The sequence below is a fragment of the Alosa pseudoharengus genome, unplaced genomic scaffold (assembly GCF_046254945.1).
Source record: "Alosa pseudoharengus isolate Yale_2024_CS ecotype anadromous, Long Island Sound unplaced genomic scaffold, YU_APseudo_1.1 YU_APseudo_1.1_scf_24, whole genome shotgun sequence".
NCBI lineage: Eukaryota > Metazoa > Chordata > Actinopteri > Clupeiformes > Clupeidae > Alosa > Alosa pseudoharengus.
The window spans coordinates 8,225,160-8,242,482 of NW_027468689.1; the positions used below are offsets into that span (position 1 = coordinate 8,225,160).

A 17,323-nucleotide genomic window follows, 5' to 3' on the forward strand; every position below is an offset into this window, starting at 1 on the left:
CACAATTGTGACCGAAAAAAAATATGTACTTATAAGCCTCTAAAACTGTAAATGGGGAATATCCCAATACTCTTTCAGTAAATATTGAAACAATAGAGTGTTTCAATGAAATGTCTGCAGTGTCAAATGTTTTGAGTAAATTGTCACATGACCAGAGCTGTTTACTTCCTGGTTGCACCTTGAGAAGAGGATGACGGCCTCACAGCTCCCAAATAAAAGGTTTTTAAAGTATGTTAAAATAAACATAGGACAAATATTTTTTGTACACATGGTCTTTAAGGTGTCTAGTTATGATATATACATTTATAATTATTCAAATGTCTTTGGTGTGTTTGCAGAATGAGTAAACATGTTAACGGTCACAATAGTGACCGGTGGGATAGAATGTTGTATCTAGATGCACACATACTTCTACACCTACAAACACACACACATACACATACTCATACATACACACATACAGAGACATACACACACACTTACACACAGATACACACACACATACATACTCACACACACATACACACAGATATACACACTCACACACACACAGACATACACTCACTCACATACACACTCACACACACACAAATATACACACTCACACACACACATACACACTCACACATACACACACACACAGATATACACTCACATACACAGATATACACACTCAGACATACACACTCACACACAGACACAAACACACACACAGACATACACACTCACACACACAGATATACACACTCACACACACAGATACACACTCACACACACACAAATACACACACACACACACACACACACAGATATACATTCACACACACAGACATACACACTCACACACACAAAGACACAAACACACATACAGACATACACACTCAAGGGGACTTCACATTGCACGCGACATGCACTTTGCCTGCTGCTCACACACCCACCTGCAGATACACACACACACACACACACACACACACACACATATATATATATATATATATATATGTGTTATATGTGTGAGTGTGTATGTCTGTGTGTGTGTCTGAGTGTGTATATCTGTGTGTGTGTGTATTTGTGTGTGTATGTCTGTGTGTGTGCGCGTATATATATACACACATATATATGTGTGTGTGTGTGTGTATATACGCGCACACACACAGATATACACACTCAGACACACACAGAGACATACAGTACACATGCACACACACATATATATATATATATATATATATATATATATATATATATATATATATATATATATATGTATGTGTGTGTGTGTATCTGCAGGTGGGTGTGTGAGAGCAGCAGGCAAAGTGCATATATATATATATATATATATATATATATATATATATATATATATATATATATATATATATATATATATATATATATATATATATATGTATATATATATATATATATACACACACACACACACACACACACAATATGCACACTAACTCTCACACCCCATGCAGATACACACACAGAGACCATATACACTAACTCTCACAACTACATGCAGACACGCAAGCACAGACATACATGTACACATTCAGGGTTCTATTTTAACGAGCCGAAGCTCCTGGTAAATAAACAATGTTTACATATTTTTCATATTTATTATTGCCAATGGTGTCAGTGTTCATATCAGTTTGAAAAGTCCTGTCAGAATACCTTTATTTTAACAAAAAAGCAATTTGAGCAACCTTTAATTGAGTATACGCATATTATCCCACCGGTCACAATTGTGACCGGTAATAAAACTCACTTTTTCATCTACTTTTATACATTTAAAAAAAAAAAAAAATATTGATTCCTTCAAAGGGTTGCTAATAACACATGATCTGCATATTTGCATGTCTGGGAAAAAATTGGGCTTAAATGGGTTAAACACATGCACGCAAACAGACATGCAGTCAGGCATTGTAGTCTAAAAATCGTGATGCGTTATATGACGGCCACAAACATAGCAGAAGTGTACCTTAATTGTTCGATGTCATTCTCATCCTTTCTTTTACTGTCTATGTTCTCATCCCACTAAACGCACAGTTGCGGGGTTCATGGTTGCCGTATGGTTGCCACCAAAGATTCTAGAGCGGAGAATCTTTGGTTGCCACAGGCGAAGTTATGTTTACTTCCGGGTCGCCTCCCCGACCAAAACAGTGCGCGGCTGCCCATTATTTTTTACGCAGGGTGGCAAGAGGAGTTACTCACAGCGACCTATTCTATATAAGCTGATTAACGGCAGCCTGGAGAATGGCCGGGGAGACAGAGGACGAAATACCTGGTAATATATTAGCGATATTTACGTAATTTCCCGTTTTGATGTGGTTTGAGCTAATATTTCGCTAACGTTAGCTAACTATTGCAAGCGGAGTAGCTCATTACCAGTTCAGCTAGCCAATTAATAAATTAACTAGGTTGAGACAGCAAACTAACAAAACCAAATCAAAGCCTATTTATCTGTACTGTTGAATTAATATTTTACTCAAGTGTTAGCTATATCTAGTCATAATCGGGTGATAAGGGCCATCAATGACAAGTCTGGATGGTTATTAAATAATGTAATCAATAATGTTGACCATCGTTCTTATTTATCAACTGAATAATCCCAAGGACAAAGTTACACTAACGTTAGCCTACTTCCAAGATCGTGTGGTTATCCCTGAAATTTAAAATACCCTTTATTAGTTTGGTAGCCTAATTGATGGAATGTCTTCTCATTTTCAAAATTGGATTTCTTTGTTCTTTGATTTTCTGGACCAGAATCAGGCGCTGTGTTCACCTTCGGGAAAAGTAAATTTTCCGACAACATCCCTAGCAGATTTTGGCTGAAGAATGACACACCCTCCAGAATATGTTGTGGAGATGAGCACACAGCACTGATCACAGGTGACTTCATGAGTCTTTGCACCTTGGATATGGATTTATTATATGATACAGAACGTGTATGGGTTCATTCAAAGAGGCTGACATATCCAGACTAGTGCATTCAACATAACTTTGCATGTTTGTTGCCTGACAATTTACACAACATTTTTTTCCTCCTTCCGATTCAGAGAAAGGAAAGCTGTTTATGTTCGGCAGTAATAACTGGGGACAGCTCGGTTTTGGAACCAAGACCACTGTGTCTAAGCCTACTTGTGTGAAAGGTGCGTCTTTAGCCATTCAGTCTCAAAATAGACTATTGTTTTGGTGTCTGTCATTACCAGCTGTTTCTGGACCACTTGTAAAAGACAGCAGTGCACAGCTTTAATGAGCAGTCTGTGAATATAGCCTAAAGCCTGCCAATAACTAATGAAAGATATCAAGTGTGCTCAAGTCTTGTGAGAAGGAGACAAAGATACAGATTTGCTGTTTACCTAATCCAAATCTGGAGGTCCACATAATCTTATATAATCTCCAGAGCCAAAGCAACAGCAATAGGGCACTGCACTGCCCAGTTGGTTGCCAGTTCATAGCTGAAGGAGTTTATAATTGTAGTGGTTATTCTAAGGCCACAATGTATTGACACTAGTACTTTATTTGCCTTTTCATGCATTCATTCATTCATTCATTCATTCATATACTCACAGAAGCAAACACCTCTTTTGTTTTAGCTTTGAAGACAGAAAAGGTGAAGCTGGCTGCTTGTGGAAGAAACCACACTCTCGTTTACACAAGTGAGTACTCTAAGTCTGGAGCACCTTGCAGACTCATTTGCTCCAGGGAAGCGAAATGTATTTGTCAGTGACATAGCTATTTTGCCACAGGTTGCATTCCCCTGATATACAGAAGTGGGTAGCCTATGTTCACATAATGAGTGTTATCTTAAGGGTGTGATATATGTTAATATTATTAATTGCTGCTGTAACACCATAATTTCTCTTTGAGAATGAATCTATTTATCTATCTATCTATCCATCTATCTATCTATCTAAGTATAAGTATACTCTTTTGATCCCGTGAGGGAAATGTGGTCTCTGCATTTATCCCAATCCATGAATTAGTGAAACACACTCAGCACACAGTGAACACACAGTGAGGTGAAGCACACACTAATCCCGGCACAGTGAGCTGCCTGCAACAACAGTGGCGCTCGGGGAGCAGTGAGGGGTTAGGTGCCTTGCTCAAGGGCACTTCAGCTGTGCATTTTGTCAGTGTTCAGTAGGAGGAAGTAGCTAGTGTGCTATTGATATTCATATTCAGATGTATTTAGAAGTGATGTATTCTGTATATATATTCATATTTAGAGGTGATGTATTCTGTATTTGCTTGTAGCTCAGGGGAACGTCTATGCAACTGGTGGCAACAGTGAGGGGCAGCTTGGCCTTGGGGACTATGATGAAAGAAGTACTTTCCAATTGTTGGACTTCTTTAACAAGCGGGGACCAATCAAAATGCTCGCTGCTGGTTCCAACACCTCAGCCGCTCTCACACGTAAGGTTATCATTTCATATAGATAGATTGTTGTCTGTAACAAAGAGTTGCAGTATATGGAAAATAGTTTGTCCTGTGACCAATTATAACAATACTGTTTTCTTTCTGTAATTGCAGAGAATGGGGTGCTGTATGTGTGGGGCGACAACTCTGAGGGCCAGATTGGTTTGGGAAAAGAAAGCAACGCTGTCAAACCGCAGAAGTTGTCCGTTGGACGTCCTGTTACCTGGGTGGCCTGTGGGTACTACCACTCTGCCTTAGTTACCGGTAGGACTTCTCATTCCTGAATATAATGGCCTCATTGACTCTGTATTTCTTTGTAGAGTTTGTATAAGTTATGCTTTGGTTGCAGAGGTGTTTTTTAAGTAAGCATTAGAGATATAGTGTGCTTGTATTTTAACTGGTCACTTGTTTTCATGATAAACTGACATTTGGTTGCCTTGCCTGAATATGCGTTCCTGTGCTGTTGGATTACAGAGGATTTAAAAAGAATGCCTCCAGAACCTTAATGATAGCTCATTGATAGCTGGACATGCCCTGCCAGACCTGTAACTCCGCGGACGACCAGGCTTGTGAAACCTCTGTTCTCTGTGAGCTCCCTGGTCACACTGGACTGATTCCTAACAGATCTGTTGCTTGGCATTGCTCTGTGTTTACAGTTGATGGGGAGCTGTTCACTTTTGGGGAGAGGGACAGTGGGAAGTTGGGCCTGCCCACCAACAAGCTGGCCAATCACAGGGTCCCTCAGCTGGTGGAGGGCATCACGGACAGAGTCCTGCAGGTGGCGTGTGGCGGAGGACACACGGTGGCTCTCACAGGTACGCAGGAGACTGCGGCCGATCCCACTCCCAGGTCACCGCGAACAGCAGTCTCCTGAGATCAGATCCAGCAGGAGAGCAAAGCTCTTATTCACACCATTAATTACACACACACATACACACACACACATACACACACACACACACACACACACACACACACACACACACACACACACACACACACATTCACACCATTCATTACACACACACACACACACACACACAAATTCACACCATTATTACACAGGGGGTTGCTTCTATTTAAAGAAAAGCATCGGTTGTTCACATGGTTTTAGTTTAAGGTGTTTCAGACTAATTTTAGACAAAGCACAATGCACTTGACATTCACTCTTAACAATCCTGTCATCAATCACAGTAGACAAAATGACTATTAACATGGACATCTTGAGTTGTGTTGGTCTGCTGTTTTGCTAGTGAAGACGCTGGTGTACTGTGTTGCAGAGGATTGCCTATACACATTCGGCCTGGGTCAGTTTGGGCAGCTTGGACACGGGACCTTCATCTTCGAGTCACGGTCACCCCGTGCTGTGGACCACTTCCGCAAGGGTCGAGTCCGACATGTTGCATGTGGGGAGAACCACACAGCAGTGATTACAGGTTAGAGACCATTGCATAGAACAAATACGGCAAATCCGCCTGGAGTTGTATGAAGTAGAAATAAAAAGCTTTACAGTGAGAATCTTTCTTTATGTTTACATTACATTATTTCCTTTAGAGGTCCTACATGGGAAATCATTGCCCTCAGAGATCAACTTTAAACCTTATGGCGGGGATAACATTAGCCAGCGGCAAGCAGCAGGTTTCCTATTGTTCTCTATGGTTCGGCAGCGGCGCTAGCGTTGAAGAAGCTGAGCGTTGAACTTGGTTCAACTTTCAAAGCGCAACGCGAGCATATTAAATTGTCAGTTAAGGCAAACCGTTTGTGTTACCATAGGAACGAGATGGAACTTATTATGGTCTGAGTGTTCTGTTATGCTTGCTGCTGCCGCTTGCCACTGGCTAATGTGATCCCTGCCTAAAGGTGTTATAATCCCTGAGGGGTATTTTGGTGGGAAAACTCAGGTGGTAAAATCACCCTTTAATTATGACCATCACCGTTTTATTCTTTTATGGTCCTTTTCCTCTATGGTGTCTGGGGTAAAGCCTCTGACTTTGTATATTTCCATGATTGAGGCTGGAGACGCGGTCCAGACGGCCTCAGGTCAGCCCTGGAGTAGGGCAGGGCCAAATCGGATATAAATAAAACCGGAAAAAATCTAAAAATAGACCGTAGCATTTGTTTAGGGTTGCCTAGCAACATAAGTGACTGCTTATTTTTTTGCACAGACCATGCAGTTTGTATGTGGTGTTGTAGACTGTGGCCTTCTGTACACTTTTAGAGATGGAATCATATATTGTATGTGGTGTTGTAGACTGTGGCCTTCTGTACACGTTTGGAGACGGTCGTCATGGGAAACTGGGGCTCGGAGAGGAGAACTTCACCAACCAGTTCAAGCCCACACTGTGCCCACGGTTCCTCAAGTACCATGTAGATGCTGTATGTTCTCTCTCGTGCTATTCTCACAATTTCTTTTTTACTAAAACCATAAGACAGTGTGTGAATGTCTAATGTCCTGTGTGTGTGTGTTTGTGTTTATGTGATTGGACAGGTTACATGCGGAGGTTGTCACATGCTTGTGTTTGCCAAATCCCGCTTGAAGGCGGAAGAGGAAGTGACCTTGGAGGAGGATGATGTGACTGAGGACTTCTGGGAGAAACCCTACACAGAGTTGCTAGGCGACACCGTAGAGTCTGCCACCCTCCAGAGGAGTCTCTCTGCTCGGGTCCGGCGACGAGAAAGGGTAGCGTACCATCTACCATCCGCACTGCCACTGGAGCGTAGCGTAGTACCATCCGCACTCTAACTATAATGATAGTACCATCTGCACTCATCCGCACTCTAACTATAATGATAGTACCATCTGCACTCTAACTATAATGATAGTACCATTCTGCACTCTTAACTATAACGATAGTACCATCCGCACTCTAACTATAACGACAGTACTATCCGCATCCACACTCTAACTATAACGATAGTATCATCCGCACTCTAACTATAACGATAATACCATCTGCACTCTAACTATAACGATAGTACTATCCGCACTCTAACTATAATGATAGTACCATCTGCACTCTAACTATAACGATAGTACCATCCGCATTCTAACTATAATGATAGTACCATCCGCACTCTAACTTTAATGATAGTACCATCTGCACTCTTAACTATAATGATAGTACCATCTGCACTCTTAACTATAACGATAGTACTATCCGCATCCACACTCTAACTATAACGATAGTATCATCCGCACTCTAACTATAACGATAATACCATCTGCACTCTAACTATAACGATAGTACTATCCGCATTCTTATTATAACGATAGTACCATCCGCACTCTAACTATAACGATAATACCATCTGCACTCTAACTATAACGATAGTACTATCCGCATTCTTATTATAACGATAGTACCATCCGCACTCTAACTGTAATGATAGTACCATAACGATAGTACCATCCGCACTCTTAACTATAACGATAGTACCATCCGCACTGCTACTGGAGCGTAGTGTACCATCTACCATCCACACTCTAATTATAACGATAGTACCGTCCACACTCTTACTACAACTAGTACCGTTCGCACTGTCTGCACTGTTTAAAAAGCCTTTAATCTCACATGGCTATTCAGCTAAAACATGCCTACGCGTTTCAGCATAGCAGCCTTCACCAGGGCAGGTGAAAATGGTTGCCTTTAGGCTGTTCCTTCTCCATCTTAACAGCTGAAACACGTATGCATGTTTTAACTGAATAACCCTCAAGAGTACTTAAGAGTACCAGAGGGACCCCCAGCATCACACCCTAACAGCACTCCTTTGAGGTAGCAAATTTGGCTATGTTGACTCTTTGACTAGGGTTGTAATCATTGACCAGAAACACACTGCAGCACCATGCTTAGTATCTGTAGTGTAAAGTACTAATCATAGAATTTGATTGTGTAGATTAGACGCAAGTAATGCTCAAAGTGTTGAGACTTACTGTAGTTACCGATAATTTCAGATTATTTAACGGTTGTGGAATGATCAGTATTGAACAAAAGAACCCACTGAAAGCCCTATCAGATCATTTTCTACTCTGGGTGTGACACTATACATTTGTGATATTTATTAGATAATCCGTGATGTGATTTTCTACTTTCTGACTTTTTGAGTCCCCTGTTGTAGCGGCCCATTCTAAGGTCACTGAAAGTAAATCCCTAAAAAAATGATTTGTTTGTCTTGTTTTTTAACTGGTCATCTTTTAGGAGCGATCTCCTGAGCAGTTTGGGGTGATGTTCCGCACTCTTCCCCCGCTCTCGTCCGCCCACCTCGGCACCACCATCTTACCCGTACCCAGCCAGACACTGCCTCCCAGGCTGCACCCGACGGACCTGCAGGACCGAAATGACCTCAATCGTGGCCGTGCCAAGAAGAGTGGTCTCTCCACCAGAATAGGTAACTTGTGATGAGTGTATTCATTTATGGGAAATACATTTATTTGGTAATTTTTTACATGCTGACTAGGCTTGTGATTGTTTCATAATGTTATGATGTTGTTGTTGACAGACAAGTAATTTAATAATCACTCTTATGACTTTTTAATCAAATATTTTTGCAAGTTGCTTTGGACAAAATGTACACACTTCCAATCTCTATGTTTACTTCAATTACTTCGGCTTATTTTTTTGTTTAAGTGTGTTTCTCCTGATTTGGCAGGAAAAGCGAAAAAGGAGAAGAAGTCCAAAGCCAAGAAAAGTTCCCCAGCGGACGCTGGAGACGACAGTGAGAGTGTGAAAGATTTGGGCGAAACCACAGACATACTAAATGTTGTAAGTGGTGAACATCGTAACATCCCTCAGATATCAAGACAGTTGTTTTCTAACACAGACATACTAAATGTTGTAAGTGGTGAACATCTTAACATCCCTCTGATATCAAGACAGTTAAGAGATTGTCTGAAAAGCTTACTTCACTGTTGCACGCTTGCATGATATGAAGAAAAAATATTTCATGTTCAGCAGCAACAAAGACTTGTATGATTACTGCACTGACATTATCATATAGTATGATGAAATGAAAATATCATGTGGTACCGTGCCTAGTCTGATGTAAATATGTGCTTTTGTGGGTTCATTTCACCTTGCTCTGTCAGTCAAGTGAAAAGTAGTTGTGTTAGCAGGAATGGCAGCAGGATGCCTGTGATCTCTTGTCTTGTCCTTGCAGACTCATATGATGAAGATGGATCCCAGTGACCAGTCGCTGACGTTGTCTCCAGTGCATAAGGTAGGACATGCCAGTGAAACGTCAATTATTGGGTCACCACTTGGGTTTGTTTGTTGAGAGATAGGTCACAATTCTAAATTAACATAATTCATGAATTAAAGATAGAACAAGTCTGAAAATAAAAAAAATCAAAACAACCCGCAATAACTATGACATGTACATAATTTGACAAGTGACTGATGACGGATGCAGAATGAATGAACCCTTTTGCCTTTGACCCTCCCCTGACCCTTTAACCTTTGACCCTCCCCCGACCCTTTAGCCTTTGACCCTCCCCTGACCCTTTGACCCTTTCCTGACTCTTAGCCTTTGACCCTCCCCTGACCCTTTAGCCTTTGACCCTCCCTTGACCCTTTAGCCTTTGACCTTCCCCTGACCCTTTAACCTTTGACCCTCCTCTGACCCTTAAACCTTTGACCCTCCCCTGAATCTTTAGCCTTTGATTCTTTCTTTCTTTCTTTCTCCAACATTCTCTCTTTTTGTTTGCCTTCCAGCATCCATCACCTTCTCTGCATGTTCACGCTATTCTCTAACGCTTTCCCTCTTTTTGTTCTCTGCTGACGGGCGCTGGGATTAGAAGACCGTTAAGCTTGTGAAAAAGCAGCATGGTAAGGCCCCACGTGGCGAGGACACTCGTCCTGAGAGTAGGCATGATGTCTCCCCCAAACGGGCACTGCCCACAGAGCTCACCCCCAAGCGGGCATTGCATGGCGAGCTCGCTCGTCCTGAGAGTAGGCACGAGCTCACTCCCAAACGGGCACTGCCCACAGAGCGGCTCCAGAGCCCCAGCTCGAGGTCACTGTTGTCCAAGAGTGGGGACGGCAGGGGGGCGCTGCGCCAGGCCCCTCAGACCCGCAGCGGCGGGAAGGAAAATGTGCTCGTGCCCACACTGGAGTCCGGCTCTAGAGCACAGGTTGGCAAGGGCAAAAGGTCAGAGCAGGACAGCAGGAGGGGGGGGTCTAGGCCTTACTCGCCTGTTCAGATGCAGCCATCAAAGGAGAAAGGTCAACTGATTGAGTTGGCCAAACCTGTTAAAGCTGCCAAAGCGAAATCTGTGATTGCTGAAACCAAAGGTGAAGAACTTAGCCATGATAGTGACAGTACAGCCGGAATCAAACCCTCCACAAAAGATCAACCAAAGCTCTCAAAAGACAAAAGACAGGAACTGAAAAGCAGTGCAGCAAGGGAAGCTGGTGTAAAGATGGTAGGTGGCCTAAATTATGGTCTATTGACACCAGAGCCAGTTCATGTCAAACACAAATCCTCTGGAACCAAAGAAGCTCACAAAGCAAAAGAAACTCCCGAGATGGCCGTAATGGAATCTAAACCAAGTACAGAGCTCAAGACCACAAAAGGGAAAAGTAAACCAGTGATGGTTCAAAGTGAACCTGCAGAAGGCAAGGACATGGCAGCTAAAACGACATCTGAAAGAGACTCTGAAAGTCCCAAGAAAACCAAAGAGGACCTCAAAAAACCAGGCAGTAAAAAACCTGGGTTGGTCAGAAAACCTGACCCATCAGACGAGCAACAGATTTCTACATTGCGCTCTGAAGCGAAAAAAACAACCACTAAGACCAAGCCTGGACACAAAGGTCCGATTGTTGTAACTGAAGCTGGTCGGGCAACTAGTGGGGGGAAACTGCAGCCTGGTTGGGACACGCAGTCAGAACTGGAACCTGAGCCCAAGACGTCCCCAACAGGTACCCTATCCGCTGTGTCCTCCATGATGCAGGACGTGGACGTGGAGACTGCGACCAGGCTGGTGAAGACTGTGGCAGGCGGACAACTCTTCTCCAGGCCCAGGGACACGGGCTCGGCCCAGTCCACCCCTCGGACCAGGCCCACGGGGGAGAGGTTCACCAAGCAGAGAGCGGTCTCCATGGCATCCTCCAAGAGCGAGGAGTCGACCAGCGCCGCCCAGCCAGGCAAGAGGACGGCCGCTACCATCAACGTCAGACCCGACCCGGGTAGCTCCGGTCAAGAGGAGCCCGACTCAGAGCAGGGGAACAGAGACGAAGAGGGGAGCGACCAGGAGGAAGAGGAGGAAGAAGAGGGATCTCAAGATGCAACCCAAAGGCAAGGAGGGACGACCGAGAGTGAGGAAGATGAGAGCCAGGAGGGCACCGAGAGTGAGGGTAGAGCGCTGAGGTCAGGGAGGAGTGAAGCCAAGACGAAGAGTGGCGAGGGAGAGAGCGGGACTCGCGTAGACGTCACTGACGATGATGACGGTAACGGAGAGAAGGTTGATGACGACGACGACACTCTCGGAGGGATAACGGACGCAGAGGAGAGTGACACGGGGGAGGAGAGTAAAACTGCATCAGCCGAGGAAGAGGAAGATGACACGGTCACCGAGGGGAAGAGTGAGAGTGTATCAGCGGAGGAAGAGGAGGGTGAGGAAGAGGAAAAGTCAGAGAGTGGGGGAACAGAGGGGGTCAGTGAAGACGAGGAGGAGGATGGTGATGAGATGGAGGGAGAGGAAGATGAGGAGGAGGGGCAGGAGACTGAAAGTAAACTAAGTGAGGAGGAGGAGGACGAGGAGGAGAGCAAAAGTGGCTCAAGCAGCGGGGCTGGAAGCCAGAAGGAGGAATCCGAGGAGTCCGAGGAGGTGGATGAAGATGAGGAAGAAGAGGAGGGAGAGGATGAAGTGACCGCAGAAGCAGAGAGCGAAGGGGAGGAGGAAGATGCAGAATCTGCGGAGGAGGACAGTAAGAGTGAAGGGGACAGTGAGGCAGAGGGGGAGAGTAGAGAAGCAGAAAGCAGCGTGGAGGAGGAGGAGGAGGAGGAGGAGAGTGAAGAGAATGAAAGTGAACAGGAGGAGAGTGGGGAGCAGGAGGAGAGCGAACTAGAGGAGGAAGAAGAGGAGGAGGATGAGGAGGAGGAAGAAGAGGGCAAGGAGGGGGAGGAGGAAGAGGAGGGGGAGGAGGAAGAAGAGGGAAGTGGGGGTGAGGAGGAGGAGGAGGCAGGTGAGGAGGAAGAGGAAGGAGAGGAGGAGGAGGAGGAGGAAGATGAGAAAGGCAGCATCGAAGCTGAAAATGAGGAGGAAGAAGAAGGAGAAGAAGAGGAGGAGGAGGAGGAAGAGGAGGAGGAGGAGGAAGAAGAGGAGGAAGAGAAAACAAAACCAAAGGTGACAATCCAAAAAGAGCGAAAGGCCACGAAATCTTCAAAACCAGACGCCAAACAGACTAAGCTAACTGCTTCAGCCAAGGGCCGGTCACGCTCAGGGAGGAAGCAGTCCAACACTGGCTCCCAGGAGTCTCAGCAATCCCAGTTCTGGGAGGATGTGCTTCCACAGTACCTTCATCTGAAATGACCTCACTTCTATACCAGTGCCCAGGATCTGCTTACTTTTTATTTTCTGACTTTCTACTTGATCATCTATAATGTTACATCGCCATCTTCTCTTTGACATGAACATCTAATGTTACATCCATGTCTTCTTTTTGACATGAACATCTATAATGTTACATCCCTGTCTTCTCTTTGACATGAACATCTATAATGTTACATCCCTGTCTTTTTGACATGATCATCTATAATAGTACATCGCCGTCTTATCTTTGCCTCGCCGTATGCTTTCATACCTGTGTTGCCTCTGTTTTCTTTTTCAGTGTTTTGCCATGGACTATTTTTTCCTTTGTTTTCTACATCAAGGATCTGTCTATTTCTCTGTCTATTTGTGTTGGTAATGAAGTAATGAACATGCAATATCTGCATGTTATATTGGCAAAGGTGACTTGAGTGGAGTCCCTGGTTGTAACCTAGTTTGGCCAAACCCATTCCATAAGTATAAGTATACTCTTTTGATCCTGTGAGGGAAATTTGGTCTCTGCATTTATCCCAATCCGTGAATTAGTGAAACACACTCAGCACACAGTGAACACACAGTGAGGTGAAGCACACACTAATCCCGACGCAGTGAGCTGCCTGCTACAGCGGCACTCGGGGAGCAGTGAGGGGTTAGGTGCCTTGCTCAAGGGCACTTCAGCCGTTCCTACTGGTCGGGGTTCGAGCCGGCAACCCTCCGGTTACAAGTCCGAAGCCCTAACCAGTAGGCCACGGCTGCCCCAAAAAGCACTACTCACTTTAAGCATTACTCATTAAGCACTACTCACTCAGGTCAAATAGTCAAGGGCAAACATGCACAGCTATCTAGGGCTTTAAGATACCTACAAGTAGACTTAAACAACTTATGGATGATTACAGTACATTAAGACTTAAACAATTAGACTGTATACAATTCCATTGTTTGTAAGTTTTTGGGGACAGAGGACCTACAGCACAAGGGTTGACAGAGTGACCTACAGCATGCACAATGCAGAACTCACGCTAAAGGTTTTTGTTGTCTCTTTTGCAATTACTCAGGAACTCCGGAACAATTTTGTATATCCTCCCTTTGGCTATTGAATTTAATAAGCCTGCCTTCTGTGAAGGGAAACAGTCTCAGATCTCATATACCCTGTGCCTATTTATTAGTGTTATGAATGTATGCATTTGTAAATAAATTTTATTTGATTTCATCTCATGTTTGTAATTCTCCTTGCACACAACAAACCTAAGAGTCAGATTGTACTGTATGGCTTTCTTTAGAACTTAGTGAACATATAGGTATAAGATATAGACATATAGGTATAAGATATAGACTAGTTTTCATTTCTGCATGGGACAGACACAACACAGCCACGTCACAGAGCATCTCCACTGTCTCTGCCCAACAATTGAACTCTGAATGCATTTGACATCACCAATTATTACTTGTAGAATTGCTATTTCACAGCTAAGTTCTGCACGCTGGGAAGTATCAATCTAAAGCAACAAGCTTTAGAGACAGATTCAGTGATTAGTAGGGTTTGCAGCATCTCTTCATCTTGCATGCACATTCACAGTAACAGCTTGTTACTGCCAGTTTCATAATGGGATCTGTCCACACTGCAGGTGAGATTATCATTTTAACCCTTTCAACACCATGTCAGTTGAAACTGTGCCATATAGTGCTTTGTTTTGGTCTTTAGTGCTGTTGGAATAGCATATCACTAGTAATCAGAGGTTTGATAGGCCAGTCATTGTACAGTAGTTGCCCGCTCACCTGACAGCTATTTTCATCCACTAATCAAACTTCCTAAATAGCAAATCCTGAGGAATATTTGTGACATACTGAACTTGTAAACACCACCTCTGATAGCTGCGTATTTGTGTTGTGTGTGTATGTGTGTGTTGTGTGTGTGTGTGTTGTGTGTTCCCCCTGTTTTGGTCATATGTTATTTGTCTCCATCTGACACATCTAAGCCTGACCTCTAAGCTGCACACACAGGACGGTGCAGGTGAATCCTCACAGGAGACCAGTGAGACAGAGGAGACTAATCAAGATGGAGATGAGGATGAAGATGAAGACGATGAAGGTGTTGAAGAAATGGAGGGTAGTGAGGAAGAGGAGGAGAAGGATCAAGAGAAGAAAGAGGAGGATCTACAGTTACAGGAGGCGGAGCCAGAGCCAGACAAAAGCCTCAACACCTCATCACTGCAGGTATCCCAGAGGCCTCCGAGCCTCTAACTGTACTGTACATGACTGCAGGTATCCCAGAGGCCTCTTTAAGTGTCTTACTGTTCTGTTCTTCTAAAGCCCATTGCAACATTTGTATGGGATATCTCTTTCAAGATTAATTTATTAATGTTTGACATGGCAGGGTACAGCAGCATAACAACACAGTTTTTAATTAACTGTGTCAAACATTACAGCAAACATAATAGCAGGACATTTTATTTTAAAAAAACTATCACAATAAATAGTTCATTTAAAATACAAACAAATTAAAAATGTTGTCAAATTGTCAAAATAGTTGGGGGGGACAGTGTCTAGGAAAAACTGGATATCGATTTTGGATCTTGAATTTCCCCTTGGGGATCAATAAAGTATCTATCTATATAGTATCAATTTCTGTGCTGTTAAAAAAAAAAAAAACTTTAAAGTAGAAGAAATTATTTTTATCACTTTTTGTTTTCCAGGAAGCAGAGGTAGAAAAAGAAAAAGAGGAGGTGGCCCCAGATGGCGCAGTTAAAGAAAAAGAGGAGGAAGCCCCAGATGGTGCGGTTAAAGGTGTGTTGTGGACCATGTTCCTCCACATAACAAGACAGACATAAGGAATGTATTATTGATTCTGGAAGAACATCGGTTTGTTTTTTTCATTTCCAGAAACTGAAGAAAAGGTGGAGCAACAGCCTCAAACAGAAGAGGTGCTGGAGACCAGCACACAGCCACAGACTGAGAAGGAGGAGAAATCAAGGAGCATCTTTGGACCAAACAGAAGGGTCTGCTCAAACACAAAAACCTCAGTGAATTAGCAGACATGTTTTACTTTTGACCTGAGCCTTATATATCAGCCTCTAATGCCAACAGAAATTCCTCCGTATATATTAGCCTCAAATGCTAACAGAAATACTTCTGGATATTGGCCTCTAATTGCTAACAGAAATACTTCCATATTAGCCTCTAATGCTAACAGAAGTACTTCTGTATATTAGCCTTTAATGCTAACAGAAATACTCCATATCTGTCTGCAGAGTTCTCTGTTCAAGCGGCAGCCCTCCAACAGACGTCAGCAATCAAAGGACAAGATGGAGGGCTTATCTGAGAGCACTTCAACAGGGAAGCCAGTCGTTGAGGGATCCTCCATGCCTGACCAGAGCGTTGGAGATGCAGGACGCAGCATCTGTAGCGAGACCCAGCAGGGTAAGAAGGGACCTGCTGGTGGACGCTCACGGTCAGCTACCTGCGTCCTCCTCTGAATACCCTCAGGGGCAACTGCTGGGATGGACACTGGGAGCCTGCGCATCCAAACAGAGTTCTGCAGATCTACAGGAAGACCACTAACTTTGTTTCTGATTCTTTATTAAAAAAAGTCACTAATTGTGTTTTGTCCATATTTCTGTCAATGAGGGTCTTTAATTACTGTCTAATTTAACAGAACCTTCTCTCTTTTTTCGTAAGGATTGCAGTGTGGAACTGGAACATATGAAAACAGAGCTTGTTGTGTACTTTATTTTACATATGACTTTATTGTCTTATTTTGTTTGTTTGTGTGTGCATGCATTTTGAAGAGTGGTTTATATTCTTATAACAAATGTATTTTCCTATAATGATTTATTTATGTTGGGATAAACTGCACACTTGCACTTTACAAAGTTTTTTTATTCAAAAGAACACTTTGGCAATTTCGAGATGTGTAACTGAATGTTTAACTGTTAACAGTTAACTGTTTTGTATTTGATGTGATTTCAGTAAACAAATGGGTAAAATGTGTTTAATCGTTGAAAGCCTTGTCTACTCTTTCCCCACCATGAAGATAGTTTATCAGGACTTTGGAGCATATCCTATTGCAGTGGTTCTCAAATTTGTTGGTTCCAAGGACCCTCTGTAGGGGAGAAAGTAATCGTAAAAATTAAGCATATGCCATTTGTATTCTCTGAAGTTGTGGCCAGGTTCACTATCCTGTGTTTTCTGACAAGTTTACTTCATCTGTCTTTTGTCAACTTTAGATTTTGCAACACTTGACAACATGGTCTGACTCAAACATTTCTCCACATTCATCAGCCAGCTAGTTGGCAAATAAACCATCTAAGCAGCAGTTATGGTTCTTCTTTAACTGATTCATTATACAAGGATACAAGGAGGTTTATTTGC

The 17,323-nt window shown here is 43.2% G+C and overlaps 1 protein-coding gene across 1 annotated transcript; it reads left to right on the plus strand.

The window, feature by feature from the left end:
* Window positions 1-2,164: 2,164 nt before the first annotated feature.
* rpgrb (retinitis pigmentosa GTPase regulator b) lies at window positions 2,165-13,524 on the plus strand. Its single transcript, XM_076302444.1, has 15 exons — window positions 2,165-2,296; window positions 2,776-2,901; window positions 3,069-3,161; window positions 3,609-3,671; window positions 4,270-4,428; window positions 4,546-4,695; window positions 5,088-5,246; window positions 5,712-5,867; window positions 6,683-6,807; window positions 6,920-7,111; window positions 8,628-8,817; window positions 9,079-9,191; window positions 9,586-9,645; window positions 10,140-10,160; window positions 10,223-13,524. The coding sequence occupies exons 1-15, from the start codon at window positions 2,266-2,268 to the stop codon at window positions 12,956-12,958; spliced, it is 4,374 nt and encodes a 1,457-aa protein (XP_076158559.1). The 5' UTR covers window positions 2,165-2,265; the 3' UTR covers window positions 12,959-13,524.
* Window positions 13,525-17,323: the final 3,799 nt, after the last annotated feature.